The sequence below is a fragment of the Bombina bombina genome, chromosome 1 (assembly GCF_027579735.1).
Source record: "Bombina bombina isolate aBomBom1 chromosome 1, aBomBom1.pri, whole genome shotgun sequence".
NCBI classification, from domain to species: domain Eukaryota; kingdom Metazoa; phylum Chordata; class Amphibia; order Anura; family Bombinatoridae; genus Bombina; species Bombina bombina.
The window spans coordinates 775862542-775888477 of NC_069499.1; the positions used below are offsets into that span (position 1 = coordinate 775862542).

The 25936-nt window shown below is 35.8% G+C and overlaps 1 protein-coding gene across 2 annotated transcripts in view; it reads left to right on the top strand.

Annotated features, from left to right (window-relative positions):
- The first annotated feature begins 1757 nt into the window (after positions 1-1757).
- Positions 1758-25936, top strand: part of DACH2 (dachshund family transcription factor 2) — an 862115-nt gene continuing 837936 nt past the window's right edge. Inside the window, exon 1 of one of the 2 annotated variants that reach the window (XM_053699352.1) lies at positions 1758-2222. In XM_053699352.1, the coding sequence (XP_053555327.1) occupies positions 1939-2222 (284 nt within the window). In that variant the 5' untranslated portion in view covers positions 1758-1938. The remainder of the gene's footprint in view (positions 2223-25936) is intronic. The other variant, XM_053699351.1, reaches the window with a different exon arrangement.

Sequence of the window (25936 nt, forward strand, 5' to 3'; positions counted from 1 at the left end):
ATGCCATGTAGTGTGTGTGTGTGTGTATCTACATGTATAAGTGTATACTATGTAGTGTCTGTGTATTTGAATGTATAATTGTAAGCTATGTAGTGTGTGTGAGTGTGTATCTGTGTGTATAAGTGTATGCTATGTAGTGTGTGTGTGAGTGTGTATCTGTGTGTATAAGTGTATGCTATGTAGTGTGTGTGTGTATGCTATGTAGTTTGTTTCTGTGTATTAGAGTGTGTGTACATACGTGTAGCTTGTGTTAATGTGTATTTTTGCTGACTTTAAAGGCCAGAATCTAGAATATTAATGGGGAATGCAGAGAGAGCAGTTTTAAAGAATCTATTATTAAATGTCCAGTTAAGATAAACATATTTAGCACTGTCTCTGCAAATGCTAATTAAATACTCAGAGCTCACATAGCTATACCAGTAGTTTTAAGCTTGTGTTTGATTTGCTGCATAAGAGTATTAAAATATATGACTTTATTTAGAATTTGATTTATATTAATTTGGTCTTATGAGTTTTTTAAGCCCCATCCCTACTCCTGCCCACCACATATCCCACTTTTGCCGCACTGGGGGCTGTCCCTCTATTGCATTATTAAAATGTTGGTGAGGTATGCTATATATATTCTCTTTGCCATAGTTGCCAAATATAGAATATTGTAAGTACAACACACCGTCCCGTCATACTCTACCAAACACGCTAGGGCTAGCGGAGTAGTCAAGCCTGGAACACATGGGAAACCCACAGCACAGGTACAATGACAATGAAACTATTCTCAGCCAATCATAGAAAGACTCATTCTAAACAAAGTAATTCCATTGGCTGGGCGCCATGTCAGGTTGATTAGGGGGCAGGTCCTGTTGGCTGCTCTCCATCCGTCCGCTACTAGCTGAAGACTACGCAAATAGTTGGGACAGTGACAGCGACAGGGACCTGCAGGCTCTGGGCTTCCTTACACAGCAAACCAGAGACTGGTATATCAGCAACAGCACTGACCTGCAACAATCTGCTGACAGGCACAGGCCTGGGACTGTTACCAACAAATCCTGGGGACAGAAAGCTGCAGAAACTAGCACAGAGTAATCAGTATAGCTCATATTAGTGTGTCAGAAAAAGTATCAGAGAGCAGCATCAAAGCCTGGTACAAGAGAAGAGGAACAAGATGGGGGGAGTAACAGACCCTGGGAAAAAGAACAACACCAAGACCAATCACCCAGCAGAGCCTGGTGACAAGAAAACTAGAAAGTAGCAGCAGAGCAGAATACCAGACAGAGGCAGGACCTGGGACTGGCAAACACAGTGAAAGCAAGCAGCATCTCAGGCCCTGGCTGTACTATGGACTGATAGCTGCTGAGAGAAAAAGTAGGAGTTTGGGACAGGCAGTAACCCAAGCTGGGGCAACGAATACAGTTACACAGTCCTGGGACTACAGCTACACAGTCTGGGACAGGGACCCACAGAGGCTCAGCCAGAGAGCCCTGAGATCTCAGAACCTGGAGAGTCAGAACACAGGGAAGGGACAGTTACACAGTCTGGGACTACAGCTACACAGTCTGGGACAGGGTCCCACAGAGGCTCAGCAAGAGAGCCTGCAATCTCAGAACCTGGAGAGTCAGAACACAGGGACAGGACAGTTACAAAGTCTGGGACTTACAGCTACACAGTCTGGGACAGGGACCCACAGAGGCTCAGCCAGAGAGCCTGCGATCTCAGAACCTGGAGGAGTCAGAACCCAGGGACAGGGACCCGCTGGTGGTTTTATCTAAAAGCCTGGGAGTGCCCGAGCTTGGGGCTGCCCGTGCCCGGGGGTATCTGAGCCTGATCCCCCCAATCCGGGCATGGGCCGTATCCGCCCCTCCTGTATCTAGCCCCGGCTTGTTCCGGTCTGACACCTTGTACCCCCCGGAATCGCCGAGGCTTGGTCCCAGCGCAGAGTGTCGCATGGTAGAGCTGCACGGGGTGAAAGGTGGCCTCCTTTCAGGTGGAGGGGCAAGAGCTGATCTGCTTTGCCCCAAGTGTTTGACCTGTTCCTCAAACACCTATGTCTGGGGGCTGCACCGGTGGTACACCAAGCTTAAGCGGCTGGACATCGCCCCTGTGGTGTGTACAGTGGAACAGGTCCGCATCCTGCGAGGGCTGGGAGCCATACAGCCGGGGGTTAACCGCTGCAAGCTCATCACAAGAAGGGACTTCGAGACGCTCTACCAGGACTGCACCAACGCCAGGTACTGGGCACACTGCAGGTTGCCATGCTGGGGTTAAAACCGTGCCCTGAATATAGTTGTCTCTTAGAATGTGCTGATAGTACAGAGAGACAGTTTTACTCGTGTTTATTTAGTTAATTAGTATTGTGTCATTTGCAGCCATCTTAATTACACTTTATATACACAGATACACGTTCACTATCCTTATAGATATTATGTTAGATTATTTATATACATTATACTTATCAGGACTCCTATTATTAACTCCTGTTATCCCTATGTGTAATATTGTGTTCATTGACAGGTCCCCAGTATTACATTGGATACTGACAGACTATTTTAATTAGTCTGTATATAGTTAGAGTACTCCTGGTATTATAATGTACATAACACTAGACCTTATAATGACACTGTATGGAGTTATAACCTGTATTTTAATATAGTGAAAAGTCCCTGTAAAACTATAATTTATATAGTCTTCAAAGTAAGTAGCACACATGGAAGGCCTCTTTGTATTACTGGAGTAGTGAAATACTCCCTCTCTTATACTGAATTAAATTGACAACAACCTATGTTCTATATATTTTTACAGTGCTAGAATGCAAGTGGCAGCATTACATTTTTAAGTATATAGTATAAAAACATTTTATATTGAGGGATGACCTTGCAGTGTAAGGGCCACTATAATTACACTGCATTGAAGTCTGAATATTATGATTTTATATTACCATCAGTACATATCCTCTTTAGGGTCACTATAATATATTAGAATCTAGTGAGAGGACCACGTATCCTATAGGTGATAGAAATAGGCCTAATGTTTCACTCCTTTTGTAATGAATAAAAACACTTAGTAAACTTTATACAGTAAGATGCCTTTTATTGTTAACTGTGTATGAGGGTGCTCATCCTGTGTTAACCTGTTAAATCACATGTATTAGTACTGTATAAAGTGGCAGGATCCCATAGGTTTACTGTTGTGTATAGTTATAGAAACTTCTATGTTATACACTGTACAGTAAAAAGTAACAAGACTACTGAATTAACACCATAGTTAATCCACTCTCTTAACCTAATGACAACCTGTATTATATTGCATATAACTACAAGACATACATGTACTTTGTATACAGTGCTACTATATACCTTATTATTATAAGTAACTGGACATTTTCATGTTAGACTGTGTATCATCAGAGTGCTCTTTATTATAACTATAAATTAACAAAAAGCTCCATATAGTGATACATATATATATATATATATATAATATATATAATATATATATATATATATTTATATATATATATATATATATATATATATATATATATATAATATATGTTATTTGCCTCACCTTCTGTTATTTATATGGAACATAATGACATCACTACCGTATTAGACTGTAAATAGTGTCCGGACACATATACTATTCTTTATATAATGGTACCTGTCTAGTATTCTATTACACTACGTAATGTAAATGATATCCCATATTATACTCAGTATATTTAGTAACTGGAGTCATGTGTACTCTGCAAACTCATTTATTGTATGGTATTAGATTTTAAGTATAGAGATTATTTTTGAGCAACCATCTGCATAATATTACAGGACTATTTGTATAATACCTGTCCAGACCCTTTCTTAGTTTAACTGTATATACAGGGCAAGGGTTACCTGTTCCACACTTTCTTTAATGTTAAGACTTACTTTATAATACTTGATGTAGTTGACAATATTTCCAATATCATCATGTTTATAATGTCAATAAATCATGTATTGTACATAATGACAGTTTAACCTGTATAAAGTGTCATGCCCTCCTATTATTAACACATTTGTATAAAACTCAGGAGAGCTATCCAGAATACTGCAAAATCCGATTTAAGACAAGAAGCATTTTATATGTAGATATATGTAGTAATATTAAAAACATGTAATGTCCTAATTCTATATAAATAGTAGAAAAGTATAGTACATAGTATGGGACACAGTTTAATATATATTTACCTACCCCTACTGAAAGTACAGGTCGCTGATACCAGCTGGATTACAAGATACCTTTACAATTCTGTAATGTGCTATGCAGGATGTCATGACTCTATAACATGTGCTGATGCTACTCATATATACAAAAGGATGGTCTTGCTATGCACACAACTGGAAAGGTTTTCACTTCATTTGCTGTTCAGTATAACTGTAGCTTGACCATATACGCAGCACTTTTAGTTGCATACGCTATCTATGCTTGTGGTACATAATACCTGGCATTGGTGAAGTTGTGAAAAATGTGGCCACAAATCATTGTTTAGTATATTTGATGTTGTCCTATCCCTATACACAATTTTCTATACACGCACAGTCTAATAAACTACAGGATCTTATTTTTGGGACAAACAGTATCTGACTTCATACCTAATACAATATTCACTTTAAACTACTGACCATGTATTCAGCAGGACTTACTAAGGAGAGACAGCTCTAAAAAAAATCTCTTGTAATATGTAATATTTTAACTTATACTGTACAGTGTACAGGATCAAAGTATCCACTTTACTACATTGTACAATATATGATCTGGATACCCAGCTATGAAAAATATACTTTGTATATTGCAAGGTTGTTCTGTACTGTAAAGGATGAGGGCATCTGTTAATACAACTGTTGTCAGGGCAATTTATGTTCATACAGTACTTTTGTTTAGGGTTAGGTTAGGATATCCCATACATTGTATTATACTGTGTTGTGTGACATCTTATAGGGTGTGTAATATGTTGTTGTGTATAGTTTGTATAGTTAAGGAAAGCTTATACAGTGCTGTGTACAATATACAAATATTCTATTGCTGGAAAAAAGAAGTGATGTTTGTTTATATAGATACACTATTCTTCTGTTTTTAAACCCCTTCATAATCTATTTGGCTGGATTTTTTATATTTAAACCACAATCTTTATACAAGATCAGTAAAGGAGCACTACTTGCCTATCTTGAAAATCTGTTTGGCTGGAGGGTCGAGACATCCAATATAGTGAAAGATGATCATTGCTTACTGGGATTTTTCTACAGAGATTAACCCTTTTTATTGCAGTGCTAACAGTTGTATCCTTTACATAATTTCACTCTGGGCAACAGAAGACAGTGAATACCACATTTTATTTACTCACCAAAGAACCTAGTAATTACACGTTGCAGTCTAGATTATCTAAGAATTGTGAGTCAATTTCAAGACAAAGCTTTTTATTTTTTATTATTGTCTTGAATAGCATATGAACTTGAGAGTTTTATTTGTTTTGTCACTGGTGATGCCTCTTCATTCTTCGTAAATCTAGAACATTACAGTACTAACCCTTGCAGGACCTTTAAAATTGTGGCAAATTATTCACACTGCAATAAACCAATTTTATTTATATATAAAGTTATATAACATTTCCTATCATAGTAATTTAATTTGTTTTGCTCTAAATACTGTGTAACTTTGCTAGCTGTGAATGAGTTATAAATAGTAAAGAACATATTAATGTTTACTAGAATTCTAGACATTGCAGGAATCTAAAAAGAAACGTTGCATTATCTTTATACAATTAGCAATTCATTAGCCATAGATTTTCAAATGTATAAGTAAACAGAGTACAGTTTTTATTGATAAAGTGAAATTTAGTATGTTATAATATTACTCTAAAGGTATTATTTATGTTTAATTGCTACAGTTATAACTATTGCTATTGATTAGTAAGTCCAAACTAAAAACCCCAGCAGGCTTTTAAACAATAGATATTTTTCCAAATTAATTAGTATTTATTTATTTGTTTGTTTATTATTTACTTAAACATTTCTCAAACAAAAGACATTAAGGTGTCTTTTACTATAAATATATATATATATATATATATATATATATATACACACACACACACACACATATATATATATATACATAAATATATTTGATATATATTAGGTTCCAGGGTATCTGTGACACCTGTGATAATGTGTCACAAAACCCTTAGTGAGAGTTATTGTTTTTAGAGAACAAATTGTGTACATGTTTGATATGAGAACACTTATTTGTTTCATTTAAGTAGAAACATCTAGCTTATAGCCAAGTCTTTTAGTGCTGGTATTTATGGACAAGTGTAATAGATGTGTCTTGATGTTACTAGGAATATAAACTAAACACAAAGTTGCAGGTGACCATAGGTTATTGAGCGATGCTGTTGGTAAACTGTTATCATAAGCTAATTTCCTAGCTGTTTATCCAGCTTTTCAAATGCTTCCCAATTACTTTGAATAACATACTCTAATGTACTTATATAACAGGAATTGAGAAATTTATTTCAAATTTAGGGGTCAGCAAGGATATTGATGAGCCAGGTACACATTTTCTCACACACTAGACCAATGTGTTTGTAAACCAGGATACACATTTTAGAAGCCATAGAGAAATTGCTTCCATGAATTTTTAAGGACTTTATATCATTTTGATATAATAAAATGTGTATTGTTTAGCACTTAATAGTCTGCTATTTAAGTAAATAAAAGTCACTAATAAAACAGAGGCCACCTTTTATAGTGGATGGCTACTGATAACTGTGGTTTGGAGTTTTTATATATAAAAGGGAGTCTGTGTGCTGTATATAAGGGGGGCTATAATGTGCCAAGAGGATATGTGTGAGTGAGGCTGCAGGTAAATATGAGAGGCTGCATGAATATAATATGATGCTATGTATGAGTGAGAATAGTCACTTTTAAGATCTGGGTTTGCTGCTTGATACTTTTAAGAAGTTTTTTCCAAGCTTTTACAATATAACCCTTGTAGTTTTATTTAGCTGTTGTTCAGTTGTTTCCTGAATACATTTGTAATGCCCTGTGCTATAAAACAAGCACTTTTCACTATTATTGCCCATTATGATGTGTCAGCCTTTAGAGATGCAATATAACAGAATACGTATGTGTTCTTACTGCTTCCCCGGGACACAAAATGACACTATTCCCTCTGTTATAATAACAATGTGCTCAATCTCATTATTCCCATTGTATAATACATTTTTTTTTAAGAATCCAACACACCAGATTGAAGCTTTAGATAACACAGACTCAGTAAAAATATTTGGAAAATGTTTCATTGTTCCTTGTCGCTTATAGAAGCTCAACTTGGAAATGTCGTTGACCCATAAAGTAAACATGGAAGAAGATTACAGAGTTGGAACTTCTGTATTGTTTAATTAACGCAAAAAAAAATTGTAAGCTTTATGTATTCTAAACTAGCAGATAAAAACCTTAATTTATCTGGCAATGAACTTTTGTCGTTTAATAGTTTGTTTACAGAACTATTACTTTATTATTTTATTGTATTTATTTATTTTGCAATGTTACTTTTTACCAATTACCAGATGCTGGGCGTAAATATGTTAGATAGATATATTTATGTCATGATAGATATATTTTTAATATCGTTGAAAAACATACTTCTTGAAAATAAAATAGACTTGTTGTATTTAGGTAATATACATTGTTATTAATAAATGATTCAGTCAATTTTCTGGCCTTTGAGATGCTGGGCTGTGCTTCATTGTCTGACTACCAGTTCAGCTCTTACAAAACACAGAAAAAAGTTCCCTGGGGTTCGTGAATTGTACTTTGCAGATTGTGAGACAGTGAGTTATGGAAATGCATCATTGAATAATATGTAGGGTTTGCTGTGGTCTCAGTAACTCAGCCTTATGTTATAAGTCTGTGTGGCTCTTTAGTGTTCATGTGGCTTTTCATTCTGTTGACCCAGTGACCTTCCTTTTATGGTGCAGGTTATAAAGGCAAAAGAAAGAACTGCAACCCTTATATTTAAAGCCAAGAGTAGAAAATCAATGCACAGGAATTTCAGCTTGCCGTATACAAGGAGCTACTCGTATACCTGCGGCCGATTGCTCTAATCAATAATTTGCCCCCTGGGAAAGGAAAATTCAATCGTAAAAGCTGATGTAATGGATATTTAAACAACATATTTTAGTGTTCTGAGCTGAATCTCAGACTGTATTGTTTAATTTACCAGTGATAAAACGTACATGAAATGTGCTTAATGCATGAAGAGAAAATAAGAATATCTTTTATATAGTGCTAGTTAATGAAGTTTACAGCAAACTGTTTAATGATCTTTAAAGCAAGGTAGAACTTCGACATTTTAGCTTGCTTTTGAAAGGAAAAATGTAATTGTATTGTTATTATTATTAATAATAATAATTATACTAATAATTATTAATATATTTATAATTATAAAGTTTACAGCAGGTTTTTTTTAACCTTTTTTACGATTACAGAGCCTCAATGGATTGCCCAACATGTCCGCATACTCTTTGTCAGACTACCAAAATCATCCTCATCATCAGTCTGATTAGGTACCAGTATGACTTCAAAAGATGTCAACAGCTTGGTTTTATTTTACATATAGATAACTAGGAACAGAACAAAAGAAAATCATTTCAGTATATTTTTTTATATAAAAATGTCCAGTCACAAATGCACAAACTAGGTACACCCTGTGGTATTTTTGCTTTTGTTTTTGAGCAATCAAAACATGGAATCGAGGTATTGATAATGGTGAAAGTTAATAATCTAAACTAACATCACATTCTTTTTTTGCTATTATTCCGAGATCTAGTTCTATACCACAATCATTTGGTTATACACCCCCAAGGGTTAGGGATACCCCCAGTACAGGACCCCTGTACTAGAATATGTATCAAACTACTTTGAAACCAGTAAGTTAGAGGTAAAAAAATAGGAGACAATTTCCTGTCTCCTGAAATGTCTCAAATTCTGAAAATCAATGTTAACTGATTAAAATTAATTTGACTGAAATTCATTTTATTGACTTCTCTAGAATGTGTTGTAAAAATACATACGAACTGGCTAATACAAATATATTATTAATAAAATACTTGATATGCGTTTTCCTAGCTGTGTTTTATCAGCCAAAAAGACGTATTCAAAGTAACCATTTGCTGTATATAATGTCCAATACTGGAGATAAAAAAAATACACTATTCTGCATTATTGCCATCTGAATTCCCCCGTATGAATGATAATTTGCAGATGCGTCTATTGGATATATTACACTGGCTATTTTGTTGATGCAGTTTTTAAGAACTGTTCGTTATTTAAGTTATAAAATATTTTAAAATTATTACAGTTGTGTTAGTAATACAGTTGTCTTAATGGAGTTTTGATTAAAAGGAACAGGTGTCTGTAACTTACCTCTCTGGGGTTTTTAGCTTATTTGACTAACTGTCTCTTAGGTGAGATATAACATAGATGTTATTTAATTTAATTTGTTTGCTAAAGGGTTTCTTGCAGGAGAGACTCAGCTTATAGAACAGAATGGACAAGAAATGGGCAGCCCCTTTAGACATTATGCTTTTTCGCAATTGCTGGAGATCTCCTCCACTGGAGTAAAGGTGAATAAGTTTGCAAATCAAGAACTTTCACATTTGTTTTCACCGATTTTTCTCGTACCACATGGCCTACCATTGTATTTGGCAGATTACACGGGCAATGATAACTTTTCTTAGAAACATTATTGCAGATAAATATGATGCAAAAAGGCTTCTAATGAACGTTGAAATATACTGCTCTGAATTTCAAGTTTATTTATGTTTCTTTAAAGGGTCATTTAAAGAGTTTTATTTTAATATATGCATCAGAAATGAGTAATTATATCACTGCATTTCAAAAGATCTGCATATGTTCACTTCTGTTTTGAAGTCAAACAACACACCCTTTAAAAAGCATGTTTATCCTATCTCCGTTGCTGTGGACAATTTGGGACAATTATTAATGAGGTACTGCACCTAGCAAGCTATTATTTTGCAGCATGTAGGAGGGTTAGGTTTCTTAATTCAATGGAATTTAAAATATAGAAAAAAAAAACATGCAAAAATATATAATGATTACTTTTAAAATTGGGAATTAAATGTTGAGTTTTATGTACTTTTAAAGAGATCTGAAACACACATTTTTTCTTTCATGATTCAGAGTATGCAGTTTTAAACCACTTCCTAATTTACTTTTATTATCAAATTTTCTTAGTTATCTTTGCATCTTTTGTTGAAAAGCAGGGATGTAAAGCTCAGGACCGTGCATATATCTGGAGCACTACATAGCAGCAGTTTTGCAAGAATAATATCCATTTGCAAGAGCACTATATGGCAGCACTATTTTCTGCCATGTAGTGTTCCAGACACCATGGGGCATATTTATCAAGCTCCGAATGGAGCTTGATGCCTCGTGTTTCTGGCGAGCCTGCAGGCTCGCCAGAAACAGCAGTTATATAGCAGCGGTCACAAAGACCTGCTCTGAGCAGGCAGACATATATCGCCGGAAATCAACCCGATCGAGTACGATCGGGTTCATTAACACGCTATTGGCCGCGAGTCTGCAGGGGGCGGCGTTGCACCAGCAGCTCTTGTGAGCTGCTGGTGCAATGCTGAATACGGCGAGCGTATTGCTCGCCGTATTCAGCGAGGTCTGTCGGACCTGATCCGCACTGTCGGATCAGGTCCGACAGACCTTGATAAATAGAGGCCCATGTCTTTCATATCTTGAGACCCTGAAAGTAGTACTAATAAATAAAAATAAATAATAAATAATAATAAATTTAAAAAAAGTGTTGATCTTGTTTATGTCAAGTATGACGCAAAGTACATCTAATATATAAAATTATTTTATAGAAAAAATGCATTTTGTGCTTTATGTGATGCCAAATTTTAAAACAGTGTATAAGTGTAATAAAGATCTAATAGTAATCAGAAAACTGCACAAGAGTACATTATAGCAGTGTTTTTTCAACCAGTCTGCCGTGGCACACTAGTGTGCCGTGAGAGATCCTCAGGTGTGCCGCGGGCAGACTGACAACAGTGCGGGGGGGGTGTCCCTCTTTCAAATTTTGAAATATTGGGAGGTATGTGACAGGCTCATCAGGCATCATTTACAACCATGACATGATCATTATGATTGTTTGTGAATGAATGTCAATATGTCATGTATAGTTTGTAGGAGGCATGGCATGACAGCACAGTACAGTGTGTGTGTGTGTACAGGTATACCTCACTTTACAGCGTTTCGCTAATACAGCGCTTTGTGGAGCTGAAGTTCATCCTCCAGTGATTTTGAAACACTGCTGTAATCATCGTGAGATTGCGAGAAAAGTGACTGGCACCATTTTGTTATGATTAGTTCACTCTGTTTACAGCATTACAGTGCAATCTGTGTCTCAGTGCTATAGTCGGGGAAATTTTACTACAGTAATTGTCACTATTTTACAGGTACAGTATTTATTGAATACTGTGCTGTGCGAGTGGTTAAACTAAACGTAGCACTATTGAACCCCTAATATATGTTAGTTCAAACATGTTTTCAAGTTTTTAAAACACACTGGCAAGTGAAAAGAAAGCTAAAATCGCCTTGTTTCACTTTAAGGCGGTTTTCACTTTACAGCGGGGCTCCGGTCCCTAACCCGCTGTATGAGCGGGGTATACCTGTATATATATATATATATATATATATATTAATATAGTATATATATATATATATATATATATATATATATATATATATATATACTGTATATATATCCTGTATTAGGCTACAATGTGTGATTTTGTAAAATTTTGGGATGGTGCTTTGCCACAGGATTTTTTAATGTAAAAAAGTGTGCCACTGCAAAAAAAAAGGTTGCAAATCACTGCATTATAGGTTTGAGAAACTATATGGGAAAACTAGTGTGCACTGTCAGCATAGCTTAAACTGTATAGAGGAAGGTTGTCTGTACGTTCTATGTAGCAATTTTAATCTAAGAGAACCTATCTATGAGTAAAGTAGTTTTTGCCCTCAATGTATAAATGTAAAATTCACTAGAAGTGGTACATTGTGCTAACAATAAATGTGTATTAAAGCAATATGAAAACAAACATTTTCTTTCATGATTCAGATATAGCATGCAATTTTAAATAACTTTTTAATTTACTTCTATTATCATATTTTCTTCATTCTCTTTGTATCTTTTATTGAAAAACAGGGACACTAGATGACAGCACTATTTTCTGCCATGTAGTGTTCTAGATGCCTACCTAGGTATCTCTTCAACACAGAATATCAACGGAATGAAGCAAATGGTATGCTCTGTCTGAATCACATAAAAAAACATTTTGGGTTTCATATCCATGTAATTGAAAAGGTATCTATTGCCAGCAATATTGTTGTGTAAAAAAAGGTAATATTATTGTTTTGTGAAATTAAAGGGATATGAAAGTCAAAATTAAACTTGCATGATTCAGATTTTAAGTCACTTTTAAATTAACTTCTATTTTCAAATGTGTTTCGTTCTCTTGGTATCCCTTGTTGAAAAAGAATACGTACATATCATACACAAGTGGGAGCTAGCTGCTGATTGGTGCCTACACACATTTGTCTCTTGTGATTGGCTTACTAGATGGTTTCATCTAGCTGCCAGTAGTACAATTGTGTTCTTTAAGCAAAGAATAACAAGAGAATAAAGTTTAAAATTGTATGTTCTATCCAAATCATGAAAGAAAATGTTGAGGTATCCCGTCCCTTTAAATTATATCTGAAAAATGTTATGCGCTTACAGAATAACAGCCCATATAGAAATGTCTCCTTTTGTTGTTATGGAATTTGCTGCCTGAGGAATGGCGAACATGAAATGCATTCTGCAGCATCAGTCTAGGTGCGAATACACCAGACAGTTAAATGACAGCTGCACAGAGATACATATGGCTGAAACAACAGAAGCATCAGAACTCAGATTTGGGGGCCCATTTATCAAGCTCCGGATGGCGCTTGAGGGCCCATGTTCACCAGGGGCCATATCTATCAAGCTCCGTATGGAGCTTGAAGCCCTGTGTTTCTGGTGAATGAGCCTGCAGGCTCGCCATAAACACCAGTTATGAAGCAGCGGTCTAAAGGCCTGCTCTGCTCTGAGCAGGCGGACAGATATTGCCGCAATTCAACCCGATCATGTACGATCGAGTTGATTGACACCCCCCTGCTGGCGGCCGATTGGCCGCAAATCTGTAGGGGGCGGCGTTGCGCCAGCAGCTCACAAGCATTCAGCGAGGTCTGTCGGACCTTAACCGCACTGTCGGATCAGGTCCGACAGACCTTTGTTAAATAGGCCCCTTGGTGATCAAATGGGACTTTTTTTTTTCTTTTCTTTTTTTATGAATCTGAAACATAAATTGTGCACATAGTATGGTGCAAACATACTGCCAAGTTCTCTGTTCACTGAACAATAACTGGAGCTGTTAATGTGGTATAGCATTTGCAGTTACTTGGTGTTACCCATGATAGCAGCACAGTTCCGTACTGTGCACCTCTATGGCATCTCTGTTAACCCATTAGTCTCAGTAAGTGTACAGCAAGCCAGCAGTCATGTCGTTTTCTGCTCCCATTCTAAAAAAAAAGTGTTGCTTCTAACTTTACCTTATTCTTGTTCTGCAGTTTAGTGATGTACTCTGTGACTCCTTGGTATGCCTTATGCTGGTATTGTTAACCCCTTAGTGAAGCATATGCTGGCAGCGTGGCTGGTGTATTGGATGCAGGCAATGAGGCCTTTTGTTTTACTTCTCACAGTCATTATGTTCTGAGCAGTACCTAGGGAACACTATTTTCCTGTAATTTCTACCTGAAACAGGTAAAGAAAGAAATATGGCCTTACAAATAGTAATCACCACTAACACCTTTACTTATTCATCTGATTTACTAATGATATTTTAAACAACTTGTTTTGACTGGGCTGATTAAAAAAACATACGACTCATAGAAATTAATTAGGCCTGTAAATAAAGACAATATTTTATTTCACAGGATAAAGAAGGTCCAGACATGGTGTCTGCTTGATGCAGCCAAACACTCAGTAATGTGCAGCCTTTTATTAGAATTCTGATGCCAAGATTATAATTACACAAACCAGTCATGTGCATATTCACAGAGCTCTATATTCAGGGTGCAAATGCTGTTTCAGAACAAACTCCCAATGCACGGGGACAAGGTGTAGGGCAGTGACTTACGGGGGGGGGGGTACCTGGTCTCTGTAGTGCAGAGTTTGTCTTGTTGTGTTCAGAATGCCATTGTTGTTGTTTTTTGTTGTTTTTGCATAAGGTGACATTTAAGCAATACATTTTGTATACAGTGTGTACAAGTGTGTATGTGATTTTTATTGTCTATATTCAGCGGAAATTGTGTGTGCGTGCGCTCACTTAAAGGGACACTGAACCCAAATTTTTTTTTTAGTGATTCAGATAGAGCATGCAATTTTAAGCAACTTTCTAATTCACTCCTATTATAAAATTTTCTTCATTCTCTTGGTATGTTTATTTGAAAAGCAAGAAAGTAAGTTTAGATGCCGGACCATTTTTGGTGAACAACCTGGGTTGTCCTTGCTGATACTAGCACTCTCCCACCTTGGGGGAGATCTAGGGGCTCCCACCCGCTCCTACCCCGGCGTTCGTGCCTGTATAGTGACAGGCATCGCCGGAGCTTCACGTTTTGTGTGGTGACGTCACGCGCAATGACGTGATGATGTCACTGCGCAACTTTATTAACAAAATGACAATGTTAACTATAGGAAAAGGGGGCATGCTGCTTAGAAGCCTGTATCTCAGGCATCTAAGCAGCTACAGACCCCCAAGACGCACCGTTCCAACTTTCCAACTATATAAAATATTTTAAAAAAAACAATAAAAAAAAAACCTTAAAACAGCTTAGCACCCAGGTGGGAAAGTGCTTAGCACTCAAAGGGTTAAAGGCACATTTATTTATTTTACATTTGAAAGAGTTTTTAGTTAAAGGGATATGAAACCCAATTTTTTTCTTTCATGATTTAGACAGAGCATGCAATTTAAAACAACTTTCTTATTTACTTCTAGTATCTATTATGCTTCATGCTCTTGATATCCTTTGCTGAAAAGCATATCTAGATAGGCTTAGTAGCTGCTGATTGGTGGCTGCACATAGATGCCTCTTGTGATTGGCTCACCCATGAGCATTGATATTTCTTCATCAAAGAATATCTAAAAATGAAGCAAATTAGATAATAGAAGTCAATTGGAATGTTGTTTAAAATTGTCTTCTCTACCTGAATAATGAAAGAAAAAATTTGGGTTTAGTGTCCCTTTAAGAAAACAAACTATCCATTTTTTATTTATTGTTTTAAACAGTTTTATTATGTGCTGAAAAAACCCTACTTTTTTCATGCTGGTAAAGAAGGTGAGTCGGTGTTCACAAGTAGCGCTATAGGAGTTGCCATTTTCAACTATAGGCAACTATCTGACCATAGGCATGAGTTGTGTTTTATAATCATATTTAAACAGCATATATTATTTTTTATTTAAAAAAAAGTGAACTTGTAATTCAAAACACATGTTAATTTTTATAAAATGTTATACTGGTAAAAATATTCCCAGCATTTTATTGAATAGAACAAGCTTGTCCAATTTACCCCTTACCATTTTAAACATAACTTTTTTGTATTTTCAGGAAGCCAACACAAAATGTTTCTTTCATGATTCAGACAGAGCACACACATTAAAACAAGTTTCCAATGTACTTCTTTTATCTAATTTGTTTAAAGGGACATGAAACCCACATTTTTTCTTTCATGATTTAGAAAGAGCATGCAATTTTAAACAGCTTCCTAATTTACTTCTATTATCTAATTTGCTTCATTCTCTTGATATTCTTTGCTGAAAAGCATATCTAGATATGCTCAGTAGCTGCTGATTGGTAGCTGCACTTAGATGTCTCGTGTGATTGGCTCACCCATGTGCATTGCTATTTCTTCAACATAAAATATCTGAAGAATGAAGCAAATTAGATAATAGAAGTAAATTGGAATGTTGTTTAAAATTGTATTCTCTATCTGAATCATGACAGAAAAATGTTGGGTTTAGTGTCCCTTTAATGCTCTTAATATCCCTTTGTTGAAAAGCATATCTAGATAAGCTCAGAAGCTGGGAGCTAGCAAATGATTGGTGGCTGCACAAATTATATGCATCTTGTGATTGGCTTACCAATGTGTTCAGCTAGTTCACAGCAGTGCATTGCTGCTTCTTCAAAAAATAATTCTAAGAGAATGAAGCTAAATTGATAATAGATGTAAATTGGAAAGTTGTTTACATATGTATTCTCTATATGAATCATTAAAGAAAATGTTTAGGTTTAATGTCCCTTTAATTTTCACTTCCATCAGCAGGCACTATACCACTTGTTTTGCTTTTTTTTAGCACTATTATTATTCCCCCTACACAATGAAAAAAAGTAGTTGTGAAATTCAAGTGCCTGATTCAGCAATGCAGCTTGTCACCCTGCAAGTACAAAGCATAACACAGAACTGGAAACATACCTGCTGTTCCTCAAATGGATTCATTCATCCTCTGTTTTAGTAATCCCTCCGTCCACCCTCCCTCACCTAGGACCTGATAATCAAAAACTCACCGGCATGGAGAGAAATCTCGCCAAATATTTGGGGGCTTTTTTTGAGCATTATTTTGCAATGTAGGTGCCTCTCCTTCACATCCAGAACTCGGCATAGAGAGATAAACAGGTCTCAAAAAAACGCCTTTTTAAAAGTCTTTGATGGACCTCGCGGTACTGATGAGAAGTATTAGATCATCTCGCCAGAGGTATAGATCCTCAGGGTCTTAGTAACCTTCCAAAATATTTATGGCAGATATGATAGGAGTGAAAATGTAACCAGGTAGAAGACTATATTCAATATTATAATATCTACATGTCCTCCCCTTTATTGTTCTATATGTTAGATTCCACAAATAATTATAGCATTAAGTAAATAAATCCAATATTATCCTGCATGTGAAGAGGCTGGGTACTCCTAGGTATTATATGTGTATATAATACCTTTCAGGAAGCTTTTTACTTTGCTGCAGCCATCACATTCTGAGGTTTGGGGTTTTGATCACCTTGTGAAGCAAGTTGCAATATACAGAACTCAATTAAAGTGATGGTAAACTTTAAATAACCAAATGCCATAAATGTAATCTTTGCCATCAAAAAAGTATGTGTACCTTTTTTTTTTAAATCCATCTGTGAAAGGGTTAAATTAGTGCATATAGTAATGCTTCTATTACGCTGGCCCACATGGATGAACTCATTTTTTTCATGTATCACAATTCCAGTGAACATCCAATCAACATGTGTGTCAGTTGACAATCTTGAAGTCCAGCCCCTTTAAAGCCCATAGAAAGCCTATGTACAGAGTAGATTTGACTGCTCTATACATCACAGCCCAGTCAAAAGAGGAAATGAAGGGGGTGGAGGAACAGACAATACCAATTAGGATTATAAACCTTTTATTATAAAATATATATACAGTACACTTAAAAAAAATATCTGGTTTTACTTGCAAACTAATATATATTTCATTGCAACATTCTTATAGTCTGAAATTTACCGTCACTTTAACTTTAAAAACATTTGTACTATAATTTTTTTTTTTCTTATTATAGAGCATCACATGTCACATGTAGTGATAATTATACTTCCATTCTTACTGTTAATGGGCAGTAAATACCTTGTAATTACAAAATATGTGTGTTGTCTTGCTATAGAATAACATATCATCCAAGTGTAAAACTTTTTATCACCTTGTGTATATATTATGTATATTTTTAATTTAAATTTGCATTGTTGTTCATAAAGGAAAACCACATATGGGCAAAATCATTCCCAACTGGCACACAGCAAAACTATTCCTTGTGCAGTGTAGTTTGACCATGAGAAGGCTGCTGGAGTATAATGTGATAGAAGATACATTCTTGGTTGACATCGCTTGTGATTGGCTATAACACCACAAGTTCCTAAAAAAGATGGCACTGGATTTACCTCTGTTGCAGCACTGTGTATATATTAGAAATATGCAGACCAGTGTAAATGAACAAAGGTGAATCATTGCAAGTATAATAATCACTTCTGCGTTTCTTTAAAGGGACAGTCAAGTCCAAAAAAGACTTTAATTTTTCAAATAGGGCATGTAATTTTAAACAACTTTCCAATTTACTTTTATCAACAATTTTGCTTTGTTCTCTTAGTATTCTAGTTGAAAGCAAACCTAGGAAGGCACATACGATAATTTTTAAGCCCTTGAAGGCCGCCTCTTTTTTATTAGCTTTTCACAACAGGGGAGAGCTAGCTCATGTAGGCCATATAGATAACATTGTAATCACGCCTGTGGCTAGTGGCAGACACTGCACTAATTGGCTAAAATGCAAGTCAATAGATAATAACTAAAAGTCATGTGATTAGGGGCGGTCAGAAGATGCTTAGATACCAGTTAGTCACAGAAGTAAAAAGTATATTAATATAATAGTGTTGGTTATGCAAAACTGGGGAATGGGTAATAAAGGGATTATCTATATTTTTAAACAACAATAATTCTGGTGTTGACTGTCCCTTTAAGTTGACATTAAACACCTCTTGCTTTTGTATCCCTGCCTAGAAAGGTCACAAAGCAAATTCTGTAACCTGAAAGTGCTGCAAATGTATTGCTGGTTTAGTCAATTTACAGCAGTTTGAAAACTTAGGTTACATATTTTTCTTTTTGGCCTCTCTAGGAGTGTGTATGTATGTGTGTGTGTGTGTTCACATATGGCTATTGAAAATATATATTTTTCTGTTATAATTGTAATTATTATAATTCAGGAAAACTCAGTGGCCCTATATCACTGTTTATACTACATTCCTGTCTGCAATATGAATATTTAGCAAGTCATATAATATACATCAGTATTTCTATCTATCTATCTATCTATCTATCTATCTATCTATCTATCTATCTATCTAATTTATCTACCATGTAATCTATCCTAAATGCATTTCTCCCATGACTCTGCGTATATACTCACACATATCCGTGTTCTCCACAGAAAATTTTGCCAGCAGGGCGGGTGCAGTGTAATATTTTCTAATGTTATATTATTTTCTGCTATCCAAAGCACAAATTGATTGCATAATTTAACATAAATGTATTTATTGATAATTTGTGCATTAAAAAATTGAACATTTAATTCTTCTTACAGAAAACAACTTTCTGATGAGCAATGTATTGCTAAATAAAATCTATGTGTACACAGACCAGTAAATGTAAATTAGATCCATGCAGGTAGAAATGAATGAATGGAAATGGAAATGTGTATGTTGCAAATGGGAAGTGTGAGGAGGTGACAGCTGGGTTAACACATTTATATGACACTTTGGTGCTATCTAGAATATCGAGGTATAAGATACATATTGTAGGAGTTTGGGATATTTATATTTGATGAATAGAAATGTAGAATAATCCAAATGAGCTAGAAGTGTGTAGGTGTATCTGGCTTTATATATAGCTGTGTGCGTGTATGTATTTGTATGTGTGTGTATCAGTGACAGTGTGTGTATGTGTATGTTTGTGAATCAGTGTGCATATGTTTATGTGTATGTGTATTATACGCACACTGATACACATACACAAACATACACACACTGATACACACATAAACATACGCACACGGACATACACACACATGCGCACAACAATACACACATAAACATACGCACACTGATACATACACATACACAAACATACGCACACTGATACACACTGATACACACAAACATACGCACACTGACATATATACACATACACACAATGATACACACATAAACATATGCACACTGACATACACACACAAACACATACGCACAATGATACACACATAAACATACACAAACATATACACACTCATACACACATAAACATACGCACACTGATACATACACATACACAAACATACGCACACTGATACACACATAAACATATACACACACATACGCACAATGATACACACATACACATATGCACAATAATACACACATAAACATACTCACACTGATACACACTCATACACAAACATACGCACACTGATACACACATAAACATATACACACACATACGCACAATGATACACACATACACATATGCACAATAATACACACATAAACATACTCACACTGATACACACTCATACACAAACATACGCACACTGATACACACATAAACATATGCACACTGACATACACACACATAAACATACACACAATGATACACACATGAACATAATCACACTGATACACACACATACACATAAACATTCGCACAATGATACACATACTTACACATAACTATACTCACACTGATACACACACATACACATACTCACCCTGATACACACACATACTCACCCTGATACACACACATACACATAAACATACTCACACTGATACACACACAAACATACTCACACTGATACACACACATACACATAAACATACTCACACTGATAAACACACATACACATAACCATACTCACACTTATACACACTCATACACATAAACATACTCACACTGATACACACACATACACATAAACATACTCACACTGATACATACACATACTCACACTGATACACACACATACACATAAACATACTCACACTTATACACACACATACACACAAACATACTCACACTGATATACACACATACACATAAACATACTCACACTGATACACACACATACACATAACCATATTAACACTGATATACACAAATACACATAACTATACTCACACTGATTTACACACATACACATAAACATACTCATACTGACACACACACATACACATAAACATACTCACACTGATACACACACACACACATACTCACACTGATGCACACACATAACCATATTAACACTGATATACACACATACACATAACTATACTCACACTGATATACACACATACACATAACCATACTCACTCTGACACACACACATACACATAATCATACTCACACTGTGTGTCGTGTTTGTTTGTGTAGTGTGTGTTTGTATAGTATGTTTATGTGTAGTGTGTTTTGGGGTATCTGTGTGTGTAGTGTGTATATGTGAAATGTGTGTGTGCATGTCTGTGTGTGGTATGTGCGTAGTATATCTACATATCTATGTGTAATGCATGTGTGTGCAGTATGTGTACATGTCTTTGTGCAGTGCATGTGTGTGTGCAGTGCATCTGTGTATATGTCTGTGTGTGTGTGTAGTATGTGTGTGTATATATGCATGAGCACCTTGTTCTTGCAGTGTTACAGTTGTGCCTTCCTAGGCTTTACCTTAATCTATATTCATGTGGCCGGACCCAGTCTGAATATGAGAGAAGAACACACATTAGTGCTGCTTCCTGATGCATATTCAAAAGCTTATTCAATGAGCACGCTTTTTTTTTCTGTCTTTCTTCCTTTTCAGCATCTGAACCTGCAGAAATATTTCTGTCACTTCAAATCACAGCATTCTAAAAAGATAAAATAGTGTTTAGGCACATTTGCTTTAGGAGGGAAATTGAGCATTTGCACCCAATAAGCTTGATTGTGGACCTGCATGCAAATTGTGTTTTGATTTATCTCTTTTGCACTTTTTTCCATTTGAATTGATCTTGCATTAATTTCGCAGAGCGGCTGTGTGAGGCTGCAGATGTTGCCCTGTGTTTAATAAATCAATGAGACAGATCTGAATGAATCACTTCAGATGGATTCTGTGCTGTGTTTGATGTCGAGATGTTATTCTTGCTTGTTATCATGACAGATGCATTAATGTTCCCCTATACTGTCAGCAATCTCACAAGAGATTGGAGCTTTTAAACACTCGGCTCTCTTCTTTTTCTGCTCTTGTAAAAATAAATAAATTGAGTTTGAGACCAGAACAAACACTGGTACAGATAAAACTGTGTTAAAAAATATAACCGATTGGTTGATGTGGGGGGGGTTGGAAAACATTGGTAATTTAATACCCATGTTGTCAACTTATGTATTGAACTAGTAATTATTTCCTAAAGGAAGAAATCAATAAGAAATAGTGAATTTGGTGAAGCATTTTTCACATTAACATTTCCTTCTAATGAAAATGACAGCAGCAGATAATAAATGATCAGAACAAGCGCTAAATGTCACCTATCGTTCTGTGGGGACCCGTGTCCTGCAGCTGAGGGAGGTAAAGCTTCCATCAGTGACTGCAGCTAAATATATGTGTTGTTGTGCTCGCTTATCAAGGGATTTAAGCTCAATTTGTCACAGAGTACTATCCGTGTAATTTTCTTTTAAAAATTGTCATTCATTTTTGTATATCAATATGTTTATATTTGATTAGTTAATGGTCAAAATTGTAAATGAGTTGACATTTTCATCAGTCATCTAATAAGATAGTGTAGTGAATGTGTATTTTAGTTTGGTTGGCTAGTAAAGTATAGTGATATTCTTTCACCATGGAAACCGTACTGGTTCTTGTATCTGTCATCTTCTGATTGGTCAAGGCAATTATTGTTTTACAAACAGGAAAGGACAACAAATGTGTGTGAAATATGACATCATGCTTACTGATAAAACAAATAGGACGAATGGTTGGCGTACTGTGACTTTCAGTAAATCTACAAAAATGAGAAATTAGGACCCAGAACAACAGCAATTTATATTGTGAATTGGCCAGATTCTCTAAGGCATTCGTTCCACAAGTGGGTGGTACTGTCTCCTGGGGGGGAGGTTGGATTACTGAGGAGGCACTAATATGCATAAGAGGTGGAAGGGGGGCACTTTAATTACTATAGGGATCTCTAGTAAGTAAAGAGTGGGCCCCTCCAAGTTTAATTATCATAATTTGTTCTGCTTTATCCTAGATATGTAAAGCAAAACAACTTTCTTCTATGATAGTTTAGGTTTATCAGCAATTTACACTAACTCTCACTACAATAATTTGCAGCCACTTGTACTGTAGGCTTGTAATACTTTGTTTTGCCAGCACTGTACATTAGCACGTATTATTAACATTAACTGCACAGTTTAGAATCATTGTGTAGTAGCAGGAAACACAGTAAAGGTCTCTTGTGCTTGTCTGGGTATCGTTGTACACAGTGAACGATCTAAGGTTTTTAAGTCTTCTGTCGTCAGAAATAATCTAGTGGAGCATTACATAACACTTTGTTAAGTAGAATACACTTTCTATAAAGTTGATTTATTGGTGCAGTAGAATAGCTATGCTCCCATCAAAGAAATCCACTCCAGATTTCCGACTATGGCGATTTAAGACCTTTGCTAAGTGACATAAAACCAGAGATTGGGAAAATGGTATCACTGCAACAAGCCCATCCATCGAATTAACCGTTTTTGAACAGTGAAGTAATTACTCGGTGTGGTTTGTAAGACTCTTGCACAGTGACTATTGACTTTATAAAGCTGGTATCAGAAGATGAAGATAATGCAGTTGAATATGTATAATTGTTACTCCTTTAGATTGTGTTGTGTCATTATCTTTATTAAGGGTTGTGCACTGCTGGGCCCAATTTAAGACTGCTGCTATGCACCCTCTCCCCACTTCAAGGCTTGCAAAGTTAAACCTTCCAGATCAGATGATAATCACACAAGAGCAGGGGGCGCGTCTGCACAAACAATTGTTTGTTCAATGTTAACCTTGTACGGCAGACAAGGGTCCCGGAAGCAAATCTTGTCCATCTGGGCTTTAATAAATGGGGCAGTGACCTGGAAATATTTGAGAAACACTGCTCTTAAGCTCTCTGGTCTGGTGAGATTATCTAAGAAGTCTTGTCACTAGGTCCCTAAAAGAATTTTAAACAGCCAAATTTTAGTTTGAGAAGGCACTGGATGTGACGGAAATACTCTTTTATTACGTTATAATATAATAGGATATTATTCTCAACTCCCCCAAAGATTGTGTGTGATTTTTCTCCATGACAGAGATCTTTTTTATTATCCTGTCCCTTTAAAGTAAATACTATTTTCCTTTTATTAAAGGGACACTGAACCCAAATTTTTTCTTTCATGATTCAGATAGAGCATGCAATTTTAAGCAACTTTCTAATTTACTTCTATAATAAATTTTTCTTCGTTCTCTTGCTAACTTTATTTGAAAAATAACACATCTAAGCTAAGGAGACAGCAAATTTTTGGTTTAGAACCATAGACAGAAGTACAACCCAGGTGTTCACCAAAAATGGGCCGGCATCTAAACTTACATTCTTGCTTTTCAAATAAACATACCAAGAGAATGAAGACAATTTGATAATAGGAGTAAATTAGAAAGTTGCTTAAAATTGCATGCTCTATCTAAATGATGAAAGAAAAAATTTGGGTTCAGTGTCCCTTTAACACAATGCAAACCCACTTACACCTTTTTACACCTCTCTTCTATAACATACTTTCAAGGTTGTACTGTGTTAAAAATAAATACTGCACTAGTTTTGAAGGTATAATAATGTTCCCACACATATTTCCTCATATATATGTCTTGCAACTTAATTATTTAACTCTGTCCTGCCAGTAGCACATGCACAGTACCCAGTGTTTATTAACCTCCTTTTCTCCAATGCAGTAATCAAACAGAGATTGAACCCACTTTCTGGCAGAAATGCACTCAAACTGCTAAGATTTAACCACAATATTGCCAATAAAACATATAGTTCAATGATTTAACCTCCGTATTACCATTAACACTCACAGTGCAAGGATTTAACTGGCATATTTCTAGTAATATGTGGTTCACAGATTTAACTGCTTTCCAAAATAAATACGTAGAGCAGTGATTTCACGTTTTATCTGCCAGAAATACAAAAGTTGAAAGAGACATTGAATTTGTAGCAATTGAGCACTGCACTGCAAAAGAAAATGTTTAAATTAATTTAACACTATCATTCTGTTAGCCTAATTTACACATTTTTTGTAAATCAAAAGCAGGTATACTCCTCTTGGAAACTCTGGTGGAATTCATGATCCTTTTCTCATTTACTGTGGCCAGTTAGGAAAAGGTGTAAATGATCTGGTGATCTGAGTTAAGTTATCACTGTGTAGCGTGTTGCAGGCTCAGGTAAATTTCCACGTAATTAAAGGGACAGTCAACACCAGATTTGTTGTTGTTTAAAAAGAAAGATAATTTCCCATTCCCCAGTTTTGCACAATCAACACAGTTATATTAATATACTTTTTACCTCTGTAATTATCTTGTATCTAAGCTTCTGCTGACTGCCCCCTTATTTCAGTTCTTTTGACAGACATGCAGTTTAGCCAATCCAATCAGTGCTCAGTCCTAGGTCAGTTTACTTGCATGAGCTCAATGTTATCTATATGAAATATGTGAACTAATGCCCTCTAGTGGTCAAAATGTATTCAGATTAGAGGCAGTCTTCAAGGTCTACGAAATTAGCATATGAACCCCCTAGTTTTAGCTTTCAACTAAGAATACCAAGAGAACAAAGCAAAATTGGTGATAAAAGTAAATTGGGAAGTTGTTTAAAATTGCATACCCTATTTAAATCATGAAAGTATTTTTTGGACTTGACTGTCCCTTTAATGATGGGGGCACTCTCTGGCAGAAACTGGAAAAGCACACTTCAGCAAAAGCAGGCAAAATATATAATGATTGTATACTGCAAAGTTGTTTTAATTTCAAAGTTCTCTTATTTTTTAGAACATGTAATTTTAACACTAGTGACTGTGTAATTATATGTGTTTAACCTTTGCAAAAGAAGATAAATACATAGTTAAAGTACCTCTTGACAGCCACAGATTACTGCTGGTTCTAAGTGGAAACTACTGCTGACTCAATCAGCCATAG